The 25,647-nt window shown below is 38.6% G+C and overlaps 1 protein-coding gene across 3 annotated transcripts in view; it reads left to right on the top strand.

Annotated features, from left to right (window-relative positions):
* The first annotated feature begins 5,248 nt into the window (after nt 1-5,248).
* The window catches only part of trabd2a (TraB domain containing 2A), a 58,400-nt gene continuing 38,001 nt past the window's right edge, over nt 5,249-25,647 (top strand). The window contains exons 1-5 of one of the 3 annotated variants that reach the window (XM_046375832.1): nt 5,249-5,322; nt 6,440-6,509; nt 7,605-7,719; nt 7,804-8,120; nt 9,094-9,654. In XM_046375832.1, the coding sequence (XP_046231788.1) occupies nt 8,019-8,120; nt 9,094-9,654 (663 nt within the window). In that variant the 5' untranslated portion in view covers nt 5,249-5,322; nt 6,440-6,509; nt 7,605-7,719; nt 7,804-8,018. Of the gene's footprint in view, nt 5,323-6,439; nt 6,510-7,405; nt 8,121-9,093; nt 9,655-25,647 lie in introns of those variants that run through there. The other 2 variants (XM_046375831.1, XM_046375830.1) reach the window with 2 other exon arrangements.

The following is a 25,647-nucleotide window of genomic DNA, read 5'->3' as shown; positions in this document are numbered from 1 at the left end:
GTGGCCCACAAGGAACCAACTAGACTTTCTCTATGATCTTTTTCTCACAATGAAAATTTGGTGGTCTGTACTGCCATGATAAAAGATTCCATGCACAAAGGCTGGAGTCCAAGTTCATGTTTGTAATCCTGCCCGTAAGTCAATGATGACAATATACCCAAAATACCTTTAAAAGTACAGACTTCAAATCAAATCCACAACTTCGATGTTGCCTTTGGCACATTTGGCACAAGTATGATTGTTTCCATCTTTGAACTCAACATTTGCTGTGGGAACACTGTGGCCTGAGAAAAAGTGACCAATGAGTTATTTTTCCTTTTCGAATGAAGATTTAAATGTTTTAAATGAAGCTGGAATTACAAAGCAGGTCAAAAGAGCCAAGACATCTACGTCTATATCCTGACTTGGTTTTTAATCATCATCTGAAAATCTGCTCCTGAGAGGAATTATTTCAAATGTAACTCATTTTCATAAAGCTGCTTTGAACCTTAAGGAAAAAAAGATAATGCAGAACGGATGATACATACATGATGAGGTCCTTAAAACTCCACCCTTGATTTGTGTAAGTTCTATATCCATTGTATCAAGATTGATTAAATTTCCAAAATTTCTCTTTGGAAATGTGCGTAAATAATTTCTCAAGAGAATAAAAGCAAGATGAGCTTGCAAACAAAAATTCGGCAATAAAGATCAGAGTCTAAGTCAATTTTGTAACAGTCAGCATCTACTTCTGTTTCTAAGTGGAAAAGAAATGATGTTGAGCACTTTAAAGTCACGCATCAATTTAAACATGTCACCATAAAAACTAATGATCTGAACACACATGCACGGAGCGTATCAGAGAGAGGCAAAGCGAGAGAGGGAGTTTTATTGCAATGAGCTGGAAGTTGAGGGTGGAGTTGGAATGATAATAGTAGGAAAAGATAATTATTATTTTTCTTAATAAACAACTCAAAATCAACTTTTGACCTTAACTGACGACAGGCCTTGGAAAAGCAATGGGATACATTTCACTTTTTAATTGTATGCTGCTGTCAGGAAATCAAAGGAATAAAACTGAACATGTTTCTTTGTAATTGTTTTGACCTGTTTGTGATTTGATGCATACCAACATGCCAATAATCCAAGAAATGTAAGCCCCACAGCAGCAGACTGTCAAGAGCACAGGTAACTTTACACATGGGAATGCCATATCATGACATGTTAAGTCTTAAACTCATGGCTTACACTCATCACTGAGAAGGCAGTTGTGGTTTGATTATAACTTCCTCTAACCTCCTGAGTTTGGACATTTTGGTTATTATTAGACAAAATACAGCTGACAACGTGGTTTGTTGTTAATCCTTGTAGTGGATATCAGGACATTTTTCATCCTTTCTCTCTGCAATACAGAAGATACCAGGACAGAACAACAAATGGACACTGAAAGTTGTTAGCTTAAAATGTAGCCGTCAGTCATTCAGTTAACACTTTAGTGCTGTGTTTTTTGATCACCTTATATATACATATACATCCATGGTCAAGTCTCCTAATGTATAAGATGGTAAATAGCTTTGTTTTCCTTTCATCCCTCAAATCATAGCAGTACTAATACTTCACCCCAGAGAAATCAGCTTTTCTTCTGCTGTTTCACAGTAAGATTTGCTAACGTAAAAGTGAATTTGTGATGATTTGATTTTAATCAGATCATAGAAGAAGTGATATACAGTGTGTAAACAGAGATTACATTCTAACTAAGATTGTTACATTATTAATTATATGGACTGTTTGATCATATAAACATTAACATAAACATTTTTAACAGTTTAAATTTGCTTGATTTTCTTATTGGAGGTTTGAGGGGAGATGATCATAATATATATTATTATTATTATCTGGAATGTCCTTGGATACAGATCAATGATATTGGAAAAATATGTTGCCTAATTAAGAGAGGAGAAACAGGAGATTGGTGGTGGGGGGTGGGAGCTGAGAGCAGACCTTTGGCGCTTGTATATGTGGTATGTGTGTCTTCCCACAAAGCTGCCAAGACACCCTGGATTCCAGTAAATGCTTTTTACCATGGACACCATTTTTGCTTTGATGCTGTGACTAACGGCTCAGTCACACAACCACTTCCATCACAGCTAATCGTGCAGTCATGTCTTTTCTGGTCTGCGTGTCGTTTGGTGTTAATGTTATGTTTGGTTTTGAAATCTGAAACTGTACATGTTTACAAGAACCAGATAACTCAATGTGTCGTGAATATCAAAAACAGCAATCATGTGGTTTGTACCCCTGCTAAAACTGGAAGGTCGGTGTATAAAACTGACTGAAGTTGAGTTATCTGGAAGGTTTGTTTGCTTGTGTTGGGAAGTCCTAGATTAAGTATTTTCTCTTGTCTGACAAACACAGGAAACAATTTTTGTCAGTAAATGTCTTTTGTAGATGCTGTTAGATGCAAGTCCAAGTCAGCATTTTATGACCACCACAATGTCTTTGACTGTTCACGCCACTGAATTTAAGGAAGTCACTAAGCACGGTATCTGTTAACTTTTTGTTTGTTTGTAAAGTTCCATGTTGAAAAGGAATATCCAAGAAAAGTCAAAGTCCAACTGCAGCAGGTAAATTAATCATTTTAAACTGTATTTGTATTTGCTGTATTAACCTCCTCAAACAGACAGCAGTTCAGTCAGCCAATAGTCAGTGTCGTAGCCATTTATGAGAGACATGGACTAATGCAGCACATGCCTGGTTGGGGACAGTTGTTTTTACAGTCAAGATGTCTGACTGAATACACTAAGAAAACTTTGACTGAGATGTCTGAACCCCTGTGGGATTGTCAGGCAGCTTTGAACCCACAGACACAAACCTGCAGTGTATTTATCGAGGATATCTAACTTCAGCTGGTACCTTTTACGACAGTGTGAGCAGGGAACCATTAATACATGAATTCAGACCAAAACTCAAGTGAAAAGAAAAGCTGGCTCACGTACTCCAATGTTGTTTCATAGCTCTTGATTTCTAGATATACAAAAATAAATGAAAATAACATATGATGATGGAAATCCAAAATATCTTGATTAAAGCCACAGTTTTAAAAAAGAAATCTGATCTTGGTACCCCATTGAACCATAAACTGTTTCTGGTAACGTTTTGCAGGGAATTAGATGAGAACATCAATGATAGATAGATAGATAGATAGATAGATAGATAGATAGATAGATAGATAGATAGATAGATAGATACTTTATTGATCCCGAGGAAATACAAGGTATAGCAATGCTATATAGGTACAGGCAGCAGATAGCTGAGGAGGAAAACAACAATTTGAACAGTAATGGCTGGCTTGCCATGACCAGATTTTTATTTACAATTTGTTTTTCCAGCCTCCCTCATTATTATATCTTGTTAGTTCAGTATGTACAAATCCCAGACAGGCTATTATGGAGCCATGCCAGCCATTTCATCCTGCTCCCAGTCTTTAAGTTAAGCTAAACTGTCTAAGTTTAATTATTAAATGTGACAACTGAACATTTGACTTAATTTCCTAAGTGCATTCAGCAGAACCTCATGTGTAGGAAACATCTCACCTGTAAACAGCCAGCATATACAGCCATAGTGCTGCATGCACACACAGTCACACAGTCAGTACACACACATTCGGAACACTAGATGCTCATGTCAGGTCTTTTTCAATCAGAGTTTAATGTGCTGTGAAGGAAGTGGACAATGGTCAATATGACTGACCATCTGTAACACACACAAACTCAAACTATTACTGGAAGGCTTACGCAGTAGTCTGTATACTTCACTTTTCTTCTATAGTCTGCTTACTGAAAGTCTTGTCTTCTGTGATCTGTTTTCAGGATTAGAAAAACACAGAAATTACTGTAGCAGTTTGGAAGCATTTGCAAGCTTGCACACATATACCCTTTTTGTTTATTGCTATTTATGTTTTTCTAAAATTGTGCAAGGTTTAGTCAATCAGAAATCTGCCTTGCGTTAAGACAGAAATGAAAAAACATTAAAAATAATCTGGATATGATGTTTAACAAAGAACTAATTATCAATATGTTCTCATTTTGCTCTTCCAAAGAGACAGACAGAGCTGTATGGGTCACCTGAAAGGATCTGGTACATCCACCTCCCAGTCTTTATAAAATGAAACATATGTGGTCATTTCCATACTGTGAGATCCTTTTTGAAGATTTCTCTAAAGAGGCAGAATCGCATGTTTGCTCGGGACCCCTCAGAAGACCCCAGTTCTCTTTGATCTTCACAAACAGAGCCACTTTAAAGTGGAAATGTACAGATGTGCTGTAGTATCAGTATTGACAGGGATCACTGTAGTCCATAACAGGCTTCAAACAGATTCCCTTTCGTAAAATGAGAGAACTGCATTAAAACATCGCATGACAATAAATTCATTCATCATTCTTCATTTCAGTATTATTATTTTTTTTAAAGATGATGTTAGATGTTTTGAATGAGTTTGACAGACATGTAAAGGGTCATGCAAAGAATTCAGTTAAAATAAAACGCAGGCATACTGCAAAAGAAAATGAATAACAAAACATCAGAGGAAAAAAGCAGACTATTTATGACAGCCTGTTTTGTCTATTTGAAAAAGAATGTCCATTGTTTGCATATGTCATAAATGCCTTGACTGCTGGTTTAAGCAAACCTTAAGTTTAATTACACTTTTAAATAAAATAATTGTCATTCAAACATAATCCTGGCATGATCTCCAGTATAAAAGAAGAAATTAGAAGAGGACAAACTGTGAAAGTTGGAACAATATTACAAAAACACTTTTCAGCATGTAATATAAGAACATTTTGTTACTTATCATCTCCTTGTGCATATGACTGTTGATGATTGAACATTAAGCTCTGTGTGTGATGTAGCTATGTGTGGCTATGTGTCTTAGATTCTCAGCATCCAAAGAGTTGTGAAGCCCAGTCCTGATCCCACATTTAGTTTGAGCAAAAAGCTAAAACACATGTTTGCAAATTGCTGCCATGAATCACAAAAGATTGTGAAAAAAGTGCAACATTTAACAGGTTTTTACCTCTGACATATATGAAACTACACAGAGCTGGAAAGGATGATGTATGTTGGGGGGGGGGTTATAGAATATCCTCTGTGCACTAAGTGGAGAGATAATGGAAATAAGGAACAGGTGTGTGTTCGTGTGTGTGTGTGTGTGTGTGTGGCTGCACACAGATGCCTCTCCACAAATCACACGCTTCTCAACCTTTTCAGACATTAAAGAGGAAGCAGCTGCAGGTGTTCTTTTTTACCTTTACACAGATGCACAACACAAACAAACACACACACGTAAGTCCTCCTTCATCCTATTGCTGCAGCATGTGATCTGGCAACAGCTTGAAAGAGAAAATCATCTCAACAAGGTCTTATATGGATAATTGGTCTTTGTGTCAGATTTTCACACGTTTCTTCTGAACTATTTATTGAAATAAGCGGGATCTAAATCTGAATATATTTAAACTAAGGAACGGGTTATGCATTAGCAGTGCCATGCTTCATTTCATATCCACAAGCCAACTTTTAATAGTTTTGCAAATGTGAGAGTGTGAAGATGAAACAGTTAAACTGTCGCTGATCTGTAAGGCAGAGCTTGGCAGGCTTCCATATGTTCCTTTATTTATTTGTTTGTTTATTTGTGGCCATTTCCTTCTAGGAGTAGCCTTGTTACACAAAAGCCCATGACCATTATCCCAAATGCTTGTTGTGTCCCCAGGTGTTTTTTTTTTTACTTTTTTGCAGTTTAGAAAAGAAATGTGTGAACAGAGAAGAAGGTCACGAAATTGACAGAGAAAGAGACCAATATTTTGGGAAACATTTTTTGAGGTTGATGTTTTGGAAAGACATCACTCAGTTTTCACAAAAACAGTCTCTCTAACTGAGACTCGCAGCTGCTTCTTTTCTGTTTCTTCTCTTCTCGTCTGTTTTCTGTCCTGCCAGCTCTATCTTCATTTTCACTTTCATCTTTCGGTCTGCCTTTTTCCTCTGTCAGTGTTAGAAACAGAGCTGAATGGTACGCCTGATCCTGGTGAAGTACAGGGGAGTTACCTTTTTAAACCTTGACTAAACAAGAGTGGCTTGAGAAAAGCACATGGGGCAAAAATAATCTTCTCCACTAGGGGGAGCTTTAACAGCAACGGCAAAGTTAGGACAGAAACACTGCAGAATTTGTCTATTAGGTATGCATAGTCTATCTGCATATATTTTTGCATACATTTTTAAAGGTCAGGCATAACAAGGTATGTTCTCCCCTTATCAGCAGAACCACAGATGTCCGAAATGTCCATTAATTAATATGATTTTCATAGTCTAAGTTTTCACAGCTTTGAGAAAATCCTGAACTGCTAAAGTTTGTCATGCCAGACTGCCTTGATCCAACCTTATCCTGATTTGTCCTGCCCGTTCTTAGACTGCAAACAACAACCAATGAAAACGAAGCCGGGAGACATCAGACCAGAAACAAACATGACTCCTGCTCTGTGAGTGCAATTCAGAATCTGCAAATCTACATTTCATATTTGACTCTCTTCTCAGCACTTTGTGCAATTTAATATTTTAAACTTATTTTTTCTCCAGAAATCTTCCTGATTAAAAAAAGCTCACTAGTGGGTGATTATTGCACTATTTCACAAAATCCTTTTTTGTGCTTCAGTATATTCTTAATTCATTAACTATCATTCACTAGTTTCCGGCTATAGGGTTAAAACCTTATGGCAATACAGAGCAAGAACACAGTGATGAATGGTCACAGAGCTACACTATGAACAGATACATTTTTCTTCCCCCATGCTAAAGATTTCCCCTTTCAAACAAAACACCCATGGGAAACAAAGCTGTTTTCCACACAATCTTTTACTCAATTAAAAAAAATGCAAGATTTCTCAGCTTAATGCCCCCGGTTTGTCAGTCATTAACTACAGTTACTACCCTTGATTGCCTGTAGGCCTTCTTTGGGGAAGCACCAAGACATCCATTCAGCCTGAAACTGAAAATAAAACACGTAATGGTGTGAAATGAAATCAGAGATACAGGCTATTCTTAATCAGGGGGATTAGTCAAAATATTAGCATTAATTTGGTTTCTATTCCTACAGTTACGGTAAATCTTAATAGTTCTAATGGTCTGCGGGCTTCCACACCTTGTTTATTGACATGAATGATGTGAATGGAGACTTTACGTGTCGCGCGGGAGGGGTGATGTTAATCAGATTACAACTCTGTGTGTGTGTGTGTGTGTGTGAGAGAGAGAGAGAGAGAGAGAGAGGAACACAGAGGGAGGGGTATGCAGACGACCCAGGGGGTAGGTGGAGTTGCCCGACAGAGATGCTCTCTCTCTCTCTCTCTCTCTCTCTCTCTCACACACACACACACACACGCACGCACACGCACGCTCATATACGTCCGAGAAAAGAGAGCTGAAGTTACTAACACTGCAGACCTGGCAGAGTCGGTTCGCAGAGAAGTTTGGGGTTGAAGACTGTAGAGTGCAACTCTTTGCTCATTCACACCAGATTCATGTGCACCAAGCGCACAACTGGGAGGACAATCCTGACTTAAACTCATTTTTGGCTTCAGGTGCGTTGATGCGGCGCGGACCTGCTGGTTCAGTTTGGTTTGGAGTCTTCACATTCGCGGATAAACTCGCGAAGACTTTGCAGAACATCGCGAAGAGGGCGATGCGGAGAAGGAGGTGCGGGGAAAGCAGTGTGAGACCGGCTGTGAGAGGCTGATGTGACCCTGCGTAAACTCCAATGACCACCCCTCTCTCTCCCAGACACACGTGAAACGGCAGTAGAGCGTCCATGTCCAGGCTCAAGCCAGCATGACTCTGTCCGGCGGCTCGTCGGATACTTGTCAGCTCATTTTACGCGACCGCATGGAGCCGGCGCTGTGCAAATAGGACTTCATCCATGCGTTCTGGGGATTAGTTGGTGCAACACGTTGGGAGACACAAGCTACACACCCTGGTCAACTTTGGAAAGAGCTACGATGCGGGGCACTTTGGGCGCATTCATTCAGTCCTGTTTGATACTCCTGGTCCGAGCGGACCAGTGGAGGTTGAAGGACGCCAACTGCGAGCTTAACAGGAAAGTAAGTAAGCATGAATCATAAATATAAGAATAATTCTACTGTTTACGTGTTACACAAGTAGCTGTGATGGGTATGTCCGCTACAATGTCTTCATTTTGTTGTCTGACTTATTGTTCACTTTTCTACATTCATTCCACCTTCTCGAAGTTAAGTTTTATCTCTTGTTGCACTTGTCTAATGTTGGAACCTTTGAACCCTTTAACTAATGACTTTTCGTTGTTGATTCCTATGTTTGTTGTGTTTTCAATTAACCCATTAACCCACAAAACATTCGCGCATCATTAAGTCCCCATTCAAGTTTTTTTTTATTTTGGAAATAATATAGGGATAATCACTGGTGAACATTATGGTTAGTCGATTAATCTACTAATAATTTCAGCACTTTTGTTTATTGGCTTTGACAAACATGTAGACTTTACACACTGCCCAGGCAGGCGTGTGTGTTTTGGAAAGTGCCATCAATTCAAGACTTATTCTGTGCTTTTGTTTGCATTTTCTAGTAATCATTTTAACTGATGACCTTTTAGTCTCTCTTTGTCTTTTACTTAAGCGAGTCATGTCAAGTCTCACAGACTGCTTCTGATCCAGCAGAAACAGGAAGGCTAAACATTCAGCACTGACATGTGTATTGTTTGCTTGGCACGTTGGCACTAAGTGGCCTGTTAATAAGTCATTATTAGTCTGTTAGTAGTGTGTGTAATAAACACCCTTTCAGACAAAGTGCTGGTGTCAGACAGGCCCAGTTGGTTCAAAGTACACGGCATCAAGCAACTTTAAGTGAAGTCTCATTTTGTGAATTCAACACTCTTTTATTCCTGTCTGTTTCTTTTCTCTTTCGCTTGCTGTCTTTTGGCTCATTCTTGCTAATATGTATTGCTGAAAAATAAACTGATAATCAAACATTCCCAAGTCACAGCTTCTCAAATGTGAAGATTTTTTCTATTCATCTTTTTTTTTCTCCTTTCTGCCCCAGCAAACCGACCTGAACTCCTTCCTGTGGACGATCAAACGGGACCCTCCCTCATATTTCTATGGTACAATCCATGTCCCCTACACACGTGTTTGGGACTTCATCCCTGAAAACTCCAAGCAGGCCTTCCAAGAGAGCAACATCGTGTACTTTGAGCTGGACCTGACGGACCCTTACACCATCTCAGCCCTGACCAGCTGTCAGCTGCTCCCTCAGGGTGAGAACCTGCAGGATGTCCTGCCCAGGGACATCTATCGTAGACTTAAAAGACACCTTGAGTATGTAAAGCTCATGATGCCTTCATGGATGACCCCAGATCAGAGAGGGAAGGGACTCTATGCGGACTACCTTTTCAATGCCATCGCTGGAAACTGGGAGAGGAAGCGGCCTGTTTGGGTGATGCTGATGGTGAATTCGTTAACTGAGGCAGATATTAAGACACGAGGTGTGCCAGTGCTGGACTTGTACCTGGCCCAGGAAGCGGAGAGGATGAGGAAGAGGACGGGGGCTGTCGAGAAAGTGGAGGAACAGTGCCATCCGCTCAACGGGCTCAACTTCTCCCAGGTGAGTTTGAAACTATACTGATTGGTGCTCAGTCGTGTTCAGAATCATCTCTGTGTGTGCACCAAGACACTCGCAGCTGTTGTTTTCTGTGTGAGCCCACACAACGACATTTACATCATTGCAGTTCAACAGTACAGAAACGATCTTATTGCATTCATTCCAGGCCTAATCCATTCATTTGGTGTGGTTGCGCGTAAAGCCTAGAAATCATCATGAATCACTTTGGTGATTAGAATCATATTGTTCAGTTCAGTTCAAAGATTCATAGTCACTGCTTAATAGTCTTCAAAATTTATGTCCGTAAGCGAAGGCATTTGTGTGTTTGTGTGACTACAACAATAATTCTGTCAACAGTGTGTTGCTGGTCCAAGCTGTTATGTACACTTGCGTACAAAACCAGCACACTAAACACTAGCTACACCTCAGCAGCTTGTTATTTGCAAGAGTTACCAGTTCATGATTGCTTCTGTTATTTTTGTTGTCTATTTAATAAGACTTTTAACAATTTTGTTATTTAGTTATGTAGATTTTCTTACACTCTACACTTTCCACCAGAGGTCATTCTATAACTTTGCATGGATGAAATACACTTCATCACGTTCTGTAAAACGTAATTCGAAGAACAGCTCAGAGAAAGCGGACTGATGTAATATCTAATGCTACATACAGTTTAGCAGCTGGAGTTAAACAGATTTTTTCTAAATTGTAGGCAGCTGTTAAAAGTTACACAAGCCTTAAAAAGGATCTGGAAAATAAAAACGAAAGCCTCCATAAGAATTTAGGCCTATGTGTAGCTGCAGCTTTAAGTTAGTTTACTTGTATTATAATCACTTCCACACACTGGGTTTAGCTTTTACATTTTGGAAAAGAAAGAGCACAGTCATTGGTTGATACATGGTATTAGCTGAGTTTTATAAGCGGAATCAGAACAGTTACAAAAAGATGGATTGATGGATCCTTCAGTTGAGCACATCCTGGTTACTGTACTACAACTACTTCCTCTGTCTGACCTGTACATTGATCTGTGCTACATGACGCAGCCTTTGGGTTTATCCTTCAGATATATAAAGTTTGTTTCAATAAACTCAATGTCAGATCTGCTCTTTTGAAAATAAGCCAGCTCAAAAGATTAAGCTGTGTAAAACAATTGACAAAGACCAGATGTATACATTAAGATTGTTATTATTTTACAAAAGAGGCCTGTAGTGTTATCTTTTCCTATTTTCCCCATAGCTTAGTCCAGCAAAGAAAGGTGTAATGTTAATAATCAGCTGTATAAACATTCAACCGTGCTCTACCACAGGCATTGTTATTAAAGAAGAATGGATCCTAATGACTCAAGTATGGAATTGCCTGAAAAAAAGGGAACCTTGTTCCTCAAACCTGCACACTTAAGTCCCCTTGTCTTCCTGTCTGCCTGTCTGTCTGTCTGTGTCCCCCACTGATCCTTTCAACATTACATCTCTCAAAGTAGCAGTCACAATGAAATCATGTTGTGTATTATTGAGGAATTTCTGCTAATGCTGGTCAGGAGCTAAGGGGATTACACTTGACCATTTACCCTAACACCCAGAAGCTTAAAGTGTTGTTATTTTAAAGCAGGCCTTGTTGGCCCCTCAGACTACAAGTCTCTGCCCAAACCACCCAGCAGCAATTTTCTTAGCATTCTCTCCCGTTGTAGTTGAAGAATGGGGGATGTCAATTATCACACAGGATATGTAATCAGTCAAATGTAACATTAGGATACCGATGATTTTTGTCAGTTCTTTGCATGGACAGGTCCCATGGCATCAAATTCCCAGTCCATTGTCTGTGTCTTGATAAAACAATTTTTCTGAGAATGTTGGGTTGAATGATTTTATGTACAGCGTTTCTGACTTTGACATCTGAAACCAGGGTTTGCATCACCTTTCATTCACTGGTTTCTTTCAACCATAGGAAGGTTAATGCAAAAGTTAATGGGAATCCCAAGCAGGTTTGCGGTAAAGATGTTATTACTAAATGTTTGTTCCCGAAAATGAGTAAACTTTTACTAACTTTCTTCTACTTCCTCAGTGTTCCCTTTATGATTAACAATCTCCACTAGCATTAGAAGCTTGCAGGAGAAAACATAAACTTGTGGTGCCCATGTGGTATCTATATAGTCCTAATGTGTAGCTATATTTCTGAGGAGGCATATGTTGCTACTGTGTATACACCTGGCTACCATAGATGGCATGGCTGAAGCGTAATCATGACCATCATCCTTCTCAAACTTTAACCAAGAAGTTTATTAACCTAAATGAGGTGTCATATTAGCATGAGTGATTTTTGTAATGGTGAAGTTGGTCTCTTTAGGGCATTGAAAAATGACTTATTTAGTCTTTTGGAAATGGGAACTTGCTGTTATGGATATTGAAGAAAGAACTTGGGTTGCTGAAATTGGGTTTGTCAACAGGGCCATAATGAAAAAAACCTCCCATCTTCACAGTTTTTATTGAATTAGGTCCACAAAGCCTCCAGAAGGCTCGATAATAAATTCTGATGTCCCAGAAACAACCTTTACCCTGAAATTGCACCAACTCAACTCACAGTTTGGCACTCCATAATTTCCATCCTCAGCTTCAATCTAATCAACAGCAGCTTGACGGACGCCTTAGCCCCGCTGGCTTGAAGCAGCTCACTTAATATTTCAGTAAACATTTTTTCATAGTTCTGCAGTGTAGTTGAAAAGGGCAATTCCATTTAAATCCTTTTAGCTCAACTCAACTGTAAGATGTCCAGATAGAGTGTGATGAGTGAGATACACTCTTGAAACAATGCTGCCGCCTCAGCTGCCATTCTTGACTGAAAGAACTGTTTAATCAGCCTGTATCCTGGAGAACCGTATTTATTATGGTCTGTAATAGTCTCTGTAATGTTTTCACTGGCCATTTACATCTGGCATTGAAACAGGCCTTAAAGGAAAGGGAACGGCAAATGGAAAATAAAAATGTTTCATGTACTGAAGTAGCGAAAATTTCCCTCTCCTCTCGTTTGTTAAAAGTAAACACAGAATGACATCCTACCTGTTTGTTACCTGCAATATGGTTATAATACAAGTGAATTATCAGTGCAGCAATTGCAAGAGTTGGTGCAGGCATTGTTTTCTTCAGTGAAACATCAACACAAACCCTGTACACAGTTGGTTGCATGAATGCACCACTTGCCGTTCTGTCGCTGGTCTGGTCTGGTCTAATCCTGGAGATGTTTGAGATGAGAAAAAGCTATGCTTCATTTTACCGCTACAGCACAATTTCAAAAGTTGTTGGTGAGTTTTGAGTGATTTCAAGAGGGGACTAAATCACACAACCATCTGCTGTTTTGGATATTTTATAACATTTTTAATGTTGGTGAGGCACTGATTGGCCTGGCATATCCATTAAGGATTCAAGTCTAAGTTGTCAATACTAATTGTCAACTAAAATCAAAAACTAAAATAAAATGCTCTTCATTTCAGACAAGGCAAGGCACGTCCACTATAAAAGGTTGTAAGAAAACTTGCTTATGTCAGTTTTAGTATCTCTTTCTCATTACTTTGACAGTCCACTGTCCTGATAAATCCTTATTAAGGGGAGCATTCCTTTAAAATATTTTAAAAATATGATGTTCATTACCTTTGCAGTTATTCCTCAACTACAGATAAGGAAAGATTAGCAAACGTGATTGTTCTTACATGTTGATAATTAAGTCCGGGCTTTGTGCAGCTATGTGCTTAGACTCAGAATATAACATAACTTAATGCATTTTCTGAAATACACTCCTTTTTTCCATCTCATCTTCCAACTGATATGTCCATTTTTGAGTTTGCCCGCTGCTATAAATTAAGCCCGTTGAGCTCATTATTTTCAAACCACAATGAATTACACTTTTTTACTCAGATGTCTAATCTGGCTAAGCATGACTGCTCTTATTCTTGCACGGTGCCCCTCATCTTCTGAAGAGCGGGTTCAGCCTTGCCCATTACACTAAGTGAGCTTGTTGAGGGCAACAATAGCCGTATGAAGGCCTGCTTTCTCTGTCACTGTTGTTGGAAAGCCGCGGGACATTCCACACCTCAGTGGAGCAGACCTGCTAATGAAAGTGTTGTTTCTTTCCTCCCATCACTGGGAGTAATGGTGCATGGAGAGGTGATGAATGCAGATCTCAGTATTCGCCTATGAGAACAGGGAAGGAATGTTTGAAGCCCATTTGTTTCATTCATGACGAGGAGGGACTGGAACAAGGAGAGTTGAGATGCTGACTGAGATCAGTAGAGGAGCCATTAAGGACGGAAGGCGTGACTCTTGCATTAAAGGTATCATGACGTTACCTCTGTTTGACAACCTTGTAACTTCAGTTGTAGTGTTTTCTTTGCACTTGAATTGACGGGCGACAGGGTCCCCGGATTTGCTGGGTCTCATGAGACAAGGGCTGATGAAATCCAAACAAAACTTACTTTTATAACCTCAGAGAAATGCAAGATTGTCTTCTGGAAAAGCCTTGTATAATGGAGCAGTTCATTTCTAGTTACATTTTCAATTCACTTCTCTTTCTTTTCTTCATCTGTTTCTTAGCTTGAGGAGAGACATAAGATATGGATCAGAAACTCAGCCTGAAAAGGGATCAATAGCACTGGCAATTTTAACCCAATTATGATATCTTCTTGTCTGTCTGTAATTTAGACATTTGCCTACCAACTTCCAAAAACTGTTCCTCCTTAAATGTGGCTGTAATGCATTTATTAGGCCCATATCAGACTTCTACATTTAATATTTCCTTTGTCTTGTTTCAATTTAGATCCCTTAACATAACACCTTTCAAGATTTGGGATTAAAGGATTTAGCTACAGTTTTTAAACAAACCATTTTGACCCATTGGTTAAGAAATAGTCTCTGCACACATGAAGCCTTTTCTCAGCTACAACACAAAATGTTAACTTGAACACTGAAGTCAGTTTGTGCAGTGCAGTTTGTTCTTGAATCAGCAGTTTTGTGGGAAAATATCTCTTGCCATAAAAAAGACCTCATGTCGCATGTGAACCTACGACTCATTGAAGTCACCAAAACCAAAACTCATTGGACAGGACAGATGCTGTCACAAAGTGTGTGTATCTCCAAACTCCCACAGTCAGTGTTTTCTTGATTGTAATGGCTGCTAAGTGTGTACATTATGTAGATTCTATGAAAAGTGAAAAAGACATCCTGGACAAAACAAAGGCTGTGCTTATTTTCTAGCCCAGCATGGGCAGTGCTTTGGGCGAGCTGCCACTGATTTCCAGAGTTTGCCCACAAAGGAAAATCCATCTCAATCTGCTCAGTAATGAGATTAGATGGCAAAATGAAAATGTTGACAATGGTGATGAGTAGGGGTGGGAAACTCTGGGATTCCTATTCCTATGGAGATTTTTTTTTCAGCTGACCAGGGTTGGGTAAGTTGTGCAAAGTGCTAGATATTGAGATGGTCAACTGCTCTTATTTGTTAGTGCTAGGGTTTGGTGCCGCACTTCATTAATGTTAGCTAGTCTCTGGTTAGGACAACTCTTAAAGGAATAGTTCAACATTTTATGAATATGTCATATTTGCATGGTAAATACAAATCTGCTGCTAGCAGTAAATCCACATACTGATAATTTTAAACTTTGCTTTCTGTATTGATTAACAAAGCAAGATACAATCTGTTAATCTCCTTGTTGTAGCTTCATATTTACAGTAAGAGTCTTATCACTCTTCTTATCTAGTTCATGGCATGAAAGCAACCAAGCGCTTTTCCCATTATGTCACTATTCCTTAAAAAAAACCCTTTATCTTCTGAATGGTGAATTGGTTGATTCACCTACTTGGTTTATGTCTATGTGCGTGTTTGTGTGTGTTTGGGTGTGTAAGGTAAAGAGAGAACATATGCTGGCATGATGACAGCAACTCTGATTAAATCTCATTTATCCCGCTGGAAAGAACCACAACTATCCGGTCAATTGAGTCAGTGATCATCAGTGCAGAATGGCCTGCAGTGATGAAATGTATAAGTATGCTCACATGGGTAGACACAGCCAAAAACATGACAAGAACAGCTATAAATTGTAACCTGTACTTGAATTTATTAAGGTCATTAAGGTACTTAGAGTTGGACTTTAATGCTATGCCAGATGATTGTCCTGGCTTAAAGAATAATCATTTGTTATTTGGACAAATGATGAATCTTGTGGACATTTTTAAATAACTCATGAAAGAATTATTCCAAGTAAATGTCAGTGTATGAGATATTAACAGGAAACATGCAATGTATTAGCTTAAAACCAGAAAAAAGTACATGTCAGTAAGATAGATTAAAGTGAAATATGTTAACGTGCACTGAACATTTCACCTGCTAGACTGTTCACTTCTTGTAGTAGAGCTACGAATGTATTCCCACTCATACTACAGTAGACTACTGATTTTTATTATTTGTGCACAATGCGTGCACGATATTGTCTTAAAATGTTTTTGTTTTTTTGGTCCTCTGATAGTTTAGAACTTTTCTTCACTCTGCTATGATCACCTTTGCATGTTGAGTTGCAGTGTGGTGTTTTACTGTCCGGTGTGTAGTCGTCCTTATAATTGGTTATATCTGTTTATTATTGCTTGTGTCTGTCTGTCTCTCCTTTTCTGTGCATGTTTGCAGGAGCTCATGTGTATGTATGAATGAACATTTCTATGTGTATGTGTGCATGTGCGCATGCATTTCTATGCTTGAATTTCCAACATGTCCTCACAGCTTCCTTTGACTCCCTGGTTTCAAGTGGTAAGGTGCTTGATTTCCTCCCCACTGTTGACCAAACAGTACCATATTAGGTGTCTGACATTCTCTCTGACGTTATCTGTCAATCTGTCTGGTTACGTGACACCAGAGACAAAGATGCAGCGCTCATCTCATTTCCAACCCTCACATCCTTCATTTAAAAAAAAAAAAAAAAAAAAAAAAATAATGCTTTATAGACAGAAATTGAAGCATAAAATCTGTCAACAAGTCATCATGATAAAAAGCTGCTGAGCAAACAAGCAAAGTCATCAGTGTCATGAACTAATGATTAAGATTAACGCCAGTGAGTTTGCATGGATTATGAGATGATTAGAACCAGCCTCACTTGGACTTTTAGAGCAAAATAAAAGGAAGGTATGTTTGTTTCCAAACCAAACAAGGCAACAGGATGGAGAGATTTTTTTACCTTGTGCAACATACGAGGAGTTGAATGTGTGCCGGCTGGTCTGTTGATATCCAAATGACCTTTTTCACCAGACAGAAAGAACCGCATTTCAGATTCAAACTCATGACCCACAGGATTTGAGGGACACCTTTTACTACTTAGCTGCTTCCATATTCACAGTCATCACTTTGAGTATCAAGTGTGAGGACACTGATAAAATCAGGCTCGGCTGGTAATGATTTGTAATAGTGTTTTTGATTTTAATCCAGTGTCTAGTTTCTTTGCGCTAAACATACTAAAGAAAATCTTTACCTTTCTAAAACACGACAAACATTTCTGTTGAGAATCCCTAAATATTTTTTTGATATGATCATGAGCAAATCACTCTCTTTGAAGGTAGAATAATTTCACAAATCAAATGTAATATTCCTGTTTAAGTCGACTCATTTGCAAGCACTTGTTTTTCAGGCATATTTGATTGAAAGTGAATCGGATGCAGCTGGATGGTGCCAGCCGTGTGCCAAGAAAAAGAGCTTAGATCTTTGAAAGTATATACTGTAACACACTCTGGTGGAGCAGAGCCTGACTTCTGGAGACTGCTGCAGGCTTTTCCTGGTTGTGTAACACAGGCTTCTGCAGCTCAAACAGGGATTTAATAGCTTGTCTCTCTGACTTAAGACTAGATCACGAAAACTTGTGCAGGCTGAGGAGCCTGGTACCACAATCATTGCTTTGCACCCCTGCTAATGTTTGATAGCTCACAATAATCTGCAATGCCTGTTACTTAATGCCCGTAACCCCAATTTATCTGCACTTTTGAAAGCATGTAAAATCTCCATATTGAGGCCTTTAACTCATGTTGATCAAACACAACAGGACTCTTTGTGCATTTTTGCTTAAAGGTCAGTGTAGAATTTCCTAAAATACCCCTCTGTCATGGCATGTCGTGTTGTTGTTGTTGTTGTGGCTTTTTTAAATATATATTACTGTAAATGCACAGTGTATTAAAATAGAGTGCCTTTGATTATACAAAATACAACTTGCTGTAATGCTTTAGTTGGTTAAATGGGTCCAGGGTAATGCCCAAGCTGAATGCAATTCATTACAATTTAATTAATATCTAACAACCCAGATAAAACATGTAAAAATAACTCGCAACATAATTATAGATGAAATAATAGATGTGTCTGCCACTGCTGTGTTTTAGCAGGCAATTTTCCATTGACTGTTCCAACACGATTGTGAAACCTTGCAGAGGGCAAACTTCCCATCGAGAAACACATTTGTATTTGGGCTATCTCGCAGTGTGCCTCCACCTTAATTTGAATAAGAAGAGCTCAGCATCTACAAATGTACTTAACTCTCATTAATAGCGGCTTACCCAGAGTGTAAGTTATACGTAAGAACCATTAAAGTAATTACGATGCTATTTCAATTTGTTTGGGGCCCATCATTCCCTCCATTGTTGTGTAAGGTAAGATTTTTGTATGTCGAATGTGACCCCAGGGTCATTGTTATTACTAAACCTAGACCAATCGGCAATGAATTAGCATGTGACTAATAAAAATGAAGGAATGCCATCCCATGTTCCTTGGGGGAAAAAGTAATTCCCATTTACTGAGAAAATACAACCCGGATTTAACTGAAATAAGAATCTTTTAGAGATCTAAAGTATTAGTTGTGAGACCCAGCTTTCTGCTTCAGGTTAGGAGAGTTTCTTGTCACATCAAAACCCTGCAGATTTCAATTAAATCTTACACACCCTGTGTGAGGTTTCCATTGTTTTAACTGTTCTAACTTGTCTTACCCTAGAGGGCACAATTTTCAATGACTGATTTCATGTGAGACTGACTGACTGCACTGTGAAAAATCCCATCCTGTAATTCCTTTTTCCCATAAATGACACAGAAACATATTTTGCAGGTTGAAACATTACTTGTTTTGACTTTTAATTGCCACTTGCTAATTGAAGTTGTTTAACAACATTAGTATTTACTTGACTAATAGCTGTCAGTATTTTCACTCTTACTTGCAGCTTTTACTATTGAAGCTTAGTTTTGCCTTTGAGGAGAGCTGACCTGATATTGTTTTGTAGGGATATTGTATCAGTTGCAGACTTCTCACCATGTGGTATCATCACCCCTCATTTCCCATACTGCTCGACTGGACAGTTTACCTCAACATTCATTTTCTGCAGAGAAGCCTAATACCTCTGTTGACGGACTAATGTTTAATGAATTAGGACTATAATCTTACTGGTACAGTGACCTCCAAACAGGCATATTGTAGACCACCCAAAAGTTACTTGCATATATTTGGCTTAATTTTGAAATTAGGAAGCCTGTTTTGGATTCACTTTCATATTCTAATTAATGTCAAACTGAAATAAAAATGCATCAAAGACATTAAATTGATTTTAAAAAATAAAATAAAATAAAGATTCCATTTAAGATAGGACTTTAGTGTTCAAATGAGCTGTAAGCCATTAGTTTGACTGCTGGTATGTTTATGTTTTCTCTGTACTGGTCAGGTTTGTGGCTGATCTGGACTGAATTAAACTTATTCTACCGCTGGTAGAAATGAGCCAAACCCTGGCTGGGCTTTAGCCAAGCAATATGAGGCCAAAACTGTCCACAAGCTCCAACCCAGAAGATTAATCATTTTTGCTTCCTCACCTGGTGTCACTGGGAACCTTTTTGCAACAGCCACTTTGTGATTTGGGATTAAATTGGTTAAATTAAATTGGTTTCTACTATTTATGTTGAAGTAACCTCACTTTTACACAGAAATGTTGATTTAATGTGGCTTTTACTACTAACTTCAATGAAGAAGCATAAACCAAATGATATAAAAAAAAATCTTGTAGTATTCTAAAATTGTAGAAGTGGAACTTGAACTAGAGTTAGAAGGACCACAGAGTTTTTGAGCTGAACTAACCATAAATCCACTTGTGTCTTTCTGGCTCCATTCCACATTTTTTGGTGTCTTTAGTGGAATTTCACAGGTGAGCACCACACAGGAGGGCTCTGTGAGACTGCAGATGTTTTGACCAGACTTAGTCTCAGACAAGCAAATATCCCACGCTGTTACATTTCCACATGTACTGGGAGTAAAATGAAGAGTTTTGTCCTAACACCAACACAAATTTCCTTCAGCTGGATGAAATTTTCAACTAACTGCTCTCCCTGTTATTAATGTGGTTACTCATCTATTGCCCAGACCACCGTATTCCCACTGAGCAGTGCTTGTGCATCGCAGAACCACTTGCCTTTTCATTTCAGTGATCATGGTAACAGGTTGGAGTAGCCACAAAGCCCGTGTGAGCTGCGTGGCTCAGGTGTGTTTCAAACTATGCTGCAGTGGACCAGCTAGATCTACATGAAACCTATTTGTCCATGTGACTTGGCTCTCATCAAAAATGGGCAGTGAAAATGATCTGTTAATAGTCTTATTGATTCTGTAGTAACATGACTCCATTCACTAAATAAAAAAGGGTAAAAAAGATATTTATTCCAATGAAAAAATACCCCACAAACTTTTAACTCAGCACTTCCTGTAACTGTTTCAAATTAATTGCTGCTTAGCATTTCTGTGGGCTGACTTCTTTCATTTTTCAACAAGGCTTTTATAATAAAATGCAAACTCAGTGTTGAAAGATACGTAGCAGTGCAGTACTACTCCATACATGGGAGCTGCAGCAGCTCAGCAAAGTCACACACAGGTGGAGGTGAACAGTGTGCTCTTAGGTTAACTTGACAAGTGAGTGTTCACTGTCTAAATAATTAATGTTAAAGGTTGTATGAATCATCATTACTTGCTTGTAAGATATTTCACTGTATAGCTGTTTCTCTGAATTTTCTAAAAAGTAAAATGTAACGTACTGCAGTTGCATATGGACATCATTTTGAGACAGTTCACAGGCCTGGACACACAGGATTAGAAGCACAACAAAAGTATGCAACAAATTCGGTTCAGTCAGTACAACTGGGATGTGCTCGAGGAGGTGAAATTATTCAGCGTGAGTGTTCTGCGTTCTGTTCTGTGCAAACTTGCCCACATAGGAGACAGGAAGTGTATACAATTTCATTACATTGCCTCAGCTTGAAATGGGTCATCTTTCATTGTTGAGAATTTGAAGTGTTGCAAGTGTCTGTATTAATATGACAGTTAAACAGTATACTAAAATATGTTTCTGAAAAATGTTGGAGGTGAGAAACAGGGAGTGATTATCACTGCCCAGTTTAGACAGTTTGATCTGAGCTGCTCTTCTCTCGATCTGACTTGTGGGCTGATTATTTTATGGAAATGCTCTGGGTGTTGATAAAATGTTGTTCATTAGCAAATGCTACTCATTAAAGCGAGATGAAAATCTGCAAAGTTTCACTTTTTTGAGGAATTTTAGTCTAACGTGGTCTGTATAGTTTCTGTCCAGCATGTCAAAAAACAGTTGCCAGCTCTAACAGCCTGTAGTTGTAGCTTCTTGATAAGATCTTTTCAGGGGAACACTTTTCGTTTTGATTAATAGTTGTTGCTTCTTGGATGACTGACAGATTGGCCTGAGCACTACTGGAAATGTGATGGTCCGTTGCTCTGACTTATTTTGTACCCGTAAAGGAGAGAAAGGGACAGATGTTGTATAAACCTGTGGTGTGTGCTTGTGTTTTTGTGTGTGATGAATTTCTGTCCATCTCTGTGGTACCACATGTGTGTGCTTTTGCCCTCTGCATGAAGCAAGCAGCAACAGTAGTGTATCTGACTTCTGATAGACACTTGTAATCCTCTTTTTTTTAGTTTCATTCTGTTTATATGCATAATAACGTTGTTGTGTTGTGATGATGGTGCATCATTACGGCATAATCTGCCTGTGTCTGTCTCTTGGATTCAAGCTAAGGTAGACACGTGCACCAGAATCCCCAACAGACACACAAAAGCATACACACACACACACACACATTGAGGTGTGTGTGGGCTACTAAGTGCACATATGCTTTTAAGCATTCGTGCAAGAGTCCACACACTTCAGACTAACATATACATAAACATGTGTATCAGATTCCTCCCAGAGTCCACCCAGAGTCGGTTCCATGCTGTGGATGAAGGCTTTCAGGGTTGCTTCTACCCGAACACTGTTTGTGTTATGGGGGCTTTGTCTGCTTGCGGTAGCTGAGATCATAAAAGCTGCCAGACCTTAACAGCAATGCCACTGTTTGGCCTCCCAGCTCATTTCACCACTCTCTTTCATTCTGTGTGTGTGTGTCGGTCTGTCTTCTTCATGTTTTCATCTCTTTACAGAAGTTTTCACAACTCTGTTGTTATTTTCATAGCATTGGCCACTATTCTGGATATGATTTGTTTTAATTTATTATCGCAACATGGCTTTATGGGATGGCTGCTGGTTGCTTGATCCACCACTTTGGTCCAGACAGAAATATCTCCAAATCCTTTTGGTGGATTGACATAAAATCTGGTGCCATTCATGGTCCACAGAGGATGAGACCTAATAACTTGGGTGGTCTTCTTACTGTCTAATGCTACCAACAAGTATAAGTTTTTACATAAAGAGTGCAATATCTCAATTTTTACATGATGAATTGGCACAGAAGTTGGTACAGGCATTCATGTTTCCCTCAGAATAGATTAGTTTGATGATCTCTTAACTTAACCTTTTGAAGCATTATCTAAAAACTAATTAAATAGTTAGGTTTTGACTAAATATCTACAAAATTAATGACATTTTAATCAACCCTAACACACTAAACTAAGACAAACATGGTGATATTATACCCGCTAGGGCCAAGTCAGCATGTTAACATTGTCATTGTGAGCGTGTTAGAATGCTGACATTAGCATTTAGCTCAGAAGCACTGCTATCTCTGAGAACAGCCTCACAGAGATGTTGATATTATTGTGATTCTACACTTCTCGAGTCTACAGTCAGGCCTTGTATCAGTTCAGGCTCGTTATTCAACAGACACAAGGCCATACTCATGTTACTCAGTTTTACCAGGGATTGCATGTGATTGTAAATGATCTGGCAGGTTTTTATCAAGAGCCACAAGAGCCTTCATTTTAATAAAAAGATAAGATAAGAGAGATAATGAAAACAGAGATTCTGCACCTCTGAAGTTCAAAGTAATATGGTGCTGAAACAATAAACCTTCCTTAATTGACAACAATTAAGGAAGTTTATAAAGAAATGTTTATTTGTTAAAATCAAAAGAAAAATGCAAAACATTCTTTCATCCAAGCTTCTAAAATGTGGGGTTTTTTTTATTGCTTTTGTGTCTTTGTAAGTTAAAATGTTTGGGTTTTGGGACACGGGTGGTTGTGTAAGTCACTGTGGGCGGTAGGGAATTGCAACGTGTGTCTTGCGCTATTTTCACATTTTATATGTTTCATCAGTTATTACTTATGAAATGCCTCATGGTCGAATATGTTACAAAACCAGGTTTGATTCTTAAGAATACTTTGTAGCTGAATGTCCAAATCAGGATGTAAAATCAGATGCAAATCAGTGTCTCTCAGAGTGCCTTTCACTTGCTGTTTGTCTTTCCACAGCACTTCTACTCCCTGATCTAAAATTAGTAGATTTTTTTTTTCTTTAGGGTATTTTGTATCGTTTGAGTAGCTTTGACAGTTGTTATTTTGGCCATAGCTTCACATAACGGGAGTATGTTTATTTGTGTACCATCCTCGGTGAATGCAAAGTGGACTCTTTTTTGAAAACTGAACTCCCAACACTTTTAGGAGGTTTGGATGTTTTTCATATTTTGTTGGCTGTTTATAAGTCTGTGGTTGTGAGGCTGTGGGTCGAGGCAGACGTCTGCACAACAACAGCCATCTCTCTTTTCACTCTGTCTGGCTCTCTCTGTGTCTTTCTATCAGTCCACCTCTGTCTCTTCATCACTTTGTCTTTTCTTTCTTCCCTATGGGCCTGCCTCTCTCTTTCCTCCCACTGTCTGTCTCTCAGTAGTGTTTTTCACCTTCTGTTTATCTCTCTCGGGCCCTTTTATCTCCTTTATTGATCATTCTTTTGCCACAACAAACAGATGCATGTCTCATGGTTTGGATCCTACTTTCCATGACATAGACTCGTTCTGTATATGTGTGTGTGTGTGTGAGGTTTAGGGTCTGTATTGATGAGAAAGGTCGAGGTTGAGGGTACTGTGCTTTGAGTCAGTGTTTTTGTTTAGAAGAAAGGAATTGATGCAAGCTGACGGAAAGTGTTTACATGCATATTAATGTGAATGCCTGGCTGTGTGCTGGTGTGTGTGGGCCTGTTCAGCGGGGTTTGCCAGTGGTGCTTCGGTTCTCAGTCTGTGCCAGTGGTTTAAGGGATTGCAGATACTCGGAAATATGACTGTGTGGCTTTTTTTTTTTGTTTTGATCCCTGCTGTCTCTCTTTATCTGACTTCTGCAGAGACAAAAGTTTGGAGATGTATTTCTGGCGCTGCTGTCTTCTGTTTTTACTGTCCAGTGCTAAGAATACGCTGTCTTAACAAAATCGTACCCATCATGCTGTGCAGTAAAGGAGCTGTCTCTCTTGAAAACAGGTTTACAACAGGAGTTGAAAACCTGACATGTGAGCACCAAGCAAAGCAATCTAAGACATGAAATTTCAAAGTAAGAAGTAAGAATAAGAAGTCAGTAAGTAAGTAAGTAAGTAAGAATTGTTCACATCTTCTGAAAACAGTGTGTGTGTGAGAGAGAGAGAGTGTGTGCGTGTGGGTGTGTTTTTGTATACATATATAGATAGATACATGATTTTCTTTGGACAGTAATGACGCTTTTTATGTGATTTTCATTTCCCTTAACCATAATTTGATCATTTACATTATTAAAGATAATTCAGAAAATGGTTGAAACTTGGCCAAAAGAAATACTTAAACTGGCTTCAAGATTTGGGGAAACATTTCCAGTAACCATTCTCTTCTCTTTGTTACTTGTCTCAAACTCATGACTGTCAATTTTACCCACTAAATCAAGACATAAAATTACATAAGGGACACATATTACAAAAAGCTTTGTACATTTATTTGATGTGCAGTTAAAAAGTGGGACAATATCATGGAACACAGAATAGTTTGAAAGCCAAACGAGACCATTGAAGCAAATATTTATATAAACTTATATAAACAAAATAGGAACATAGTATTAGGGCCAGTGCTATATAAAAAAAATCTATATTTTAAGATATTTGGGAAAAATAAAAAACAAAAAACAGTCTCGTAGCAAACAGTTGGGAGCTCTCCAAGATATCCAAGGTCAAATAGATTTCATAAGTAAACATATCATTAGCATACATTTTCTGACAATTGAAATGATAATGAAACTATTATGATGTACGAATCCACAAATCCATCACTGAGTCCCACAGGATGTAACCCTGTCAACGTATTGTAAACATAACATGCAGCATTCTGCTGAGCATAACATTCAAACTACAAACCAGTGAAATGTTATGTTTTTTTTCCAAATATACTTTATACGAAAAATCTCAGATTTTTGTCATAGATAGTAATTTAATACAATGACAAATACTACACGTTTAAGTTCTTCCTAACACACTGGGTTATCGTCGGTGGTTGGCAAATTGTACATAACTACAACAGAACATAATGTTATACCAAGTGACTTCACATTCACATGCATGAAAGAAAAGTATGAATGAAGTATTTACCTCCATTTTGAGCAATTTCAGCAATGTTATCCATGTGACCTTAGTAATGGAGCAGTGTAGGAAGGTCTGTGTAGGAAGGTCCATTAGTGACCTTGGACTCTTGAGGAGGTGGAGAGGTCAGGCTGTCTGACCT

Source organism: Scatophagus argus, chromosome 20 (genome assembly GCF_020382885.2).
Source record: "Scatophagus argus isolate fScaArg1 chromosome 20, fScaArg1.pri, whole genome shotgun sequence".
Classification (NCBI taxonomy): Eukaryota; Metazoa; Chordata; class Actinopteri; family Scatophagidae; genus Scatophagus; species Scatophagus argus.
Note: the sequence above shows the minus strand (reverse complement) of the source record. Positions and strands in the feature narration are given on the sequence as shown.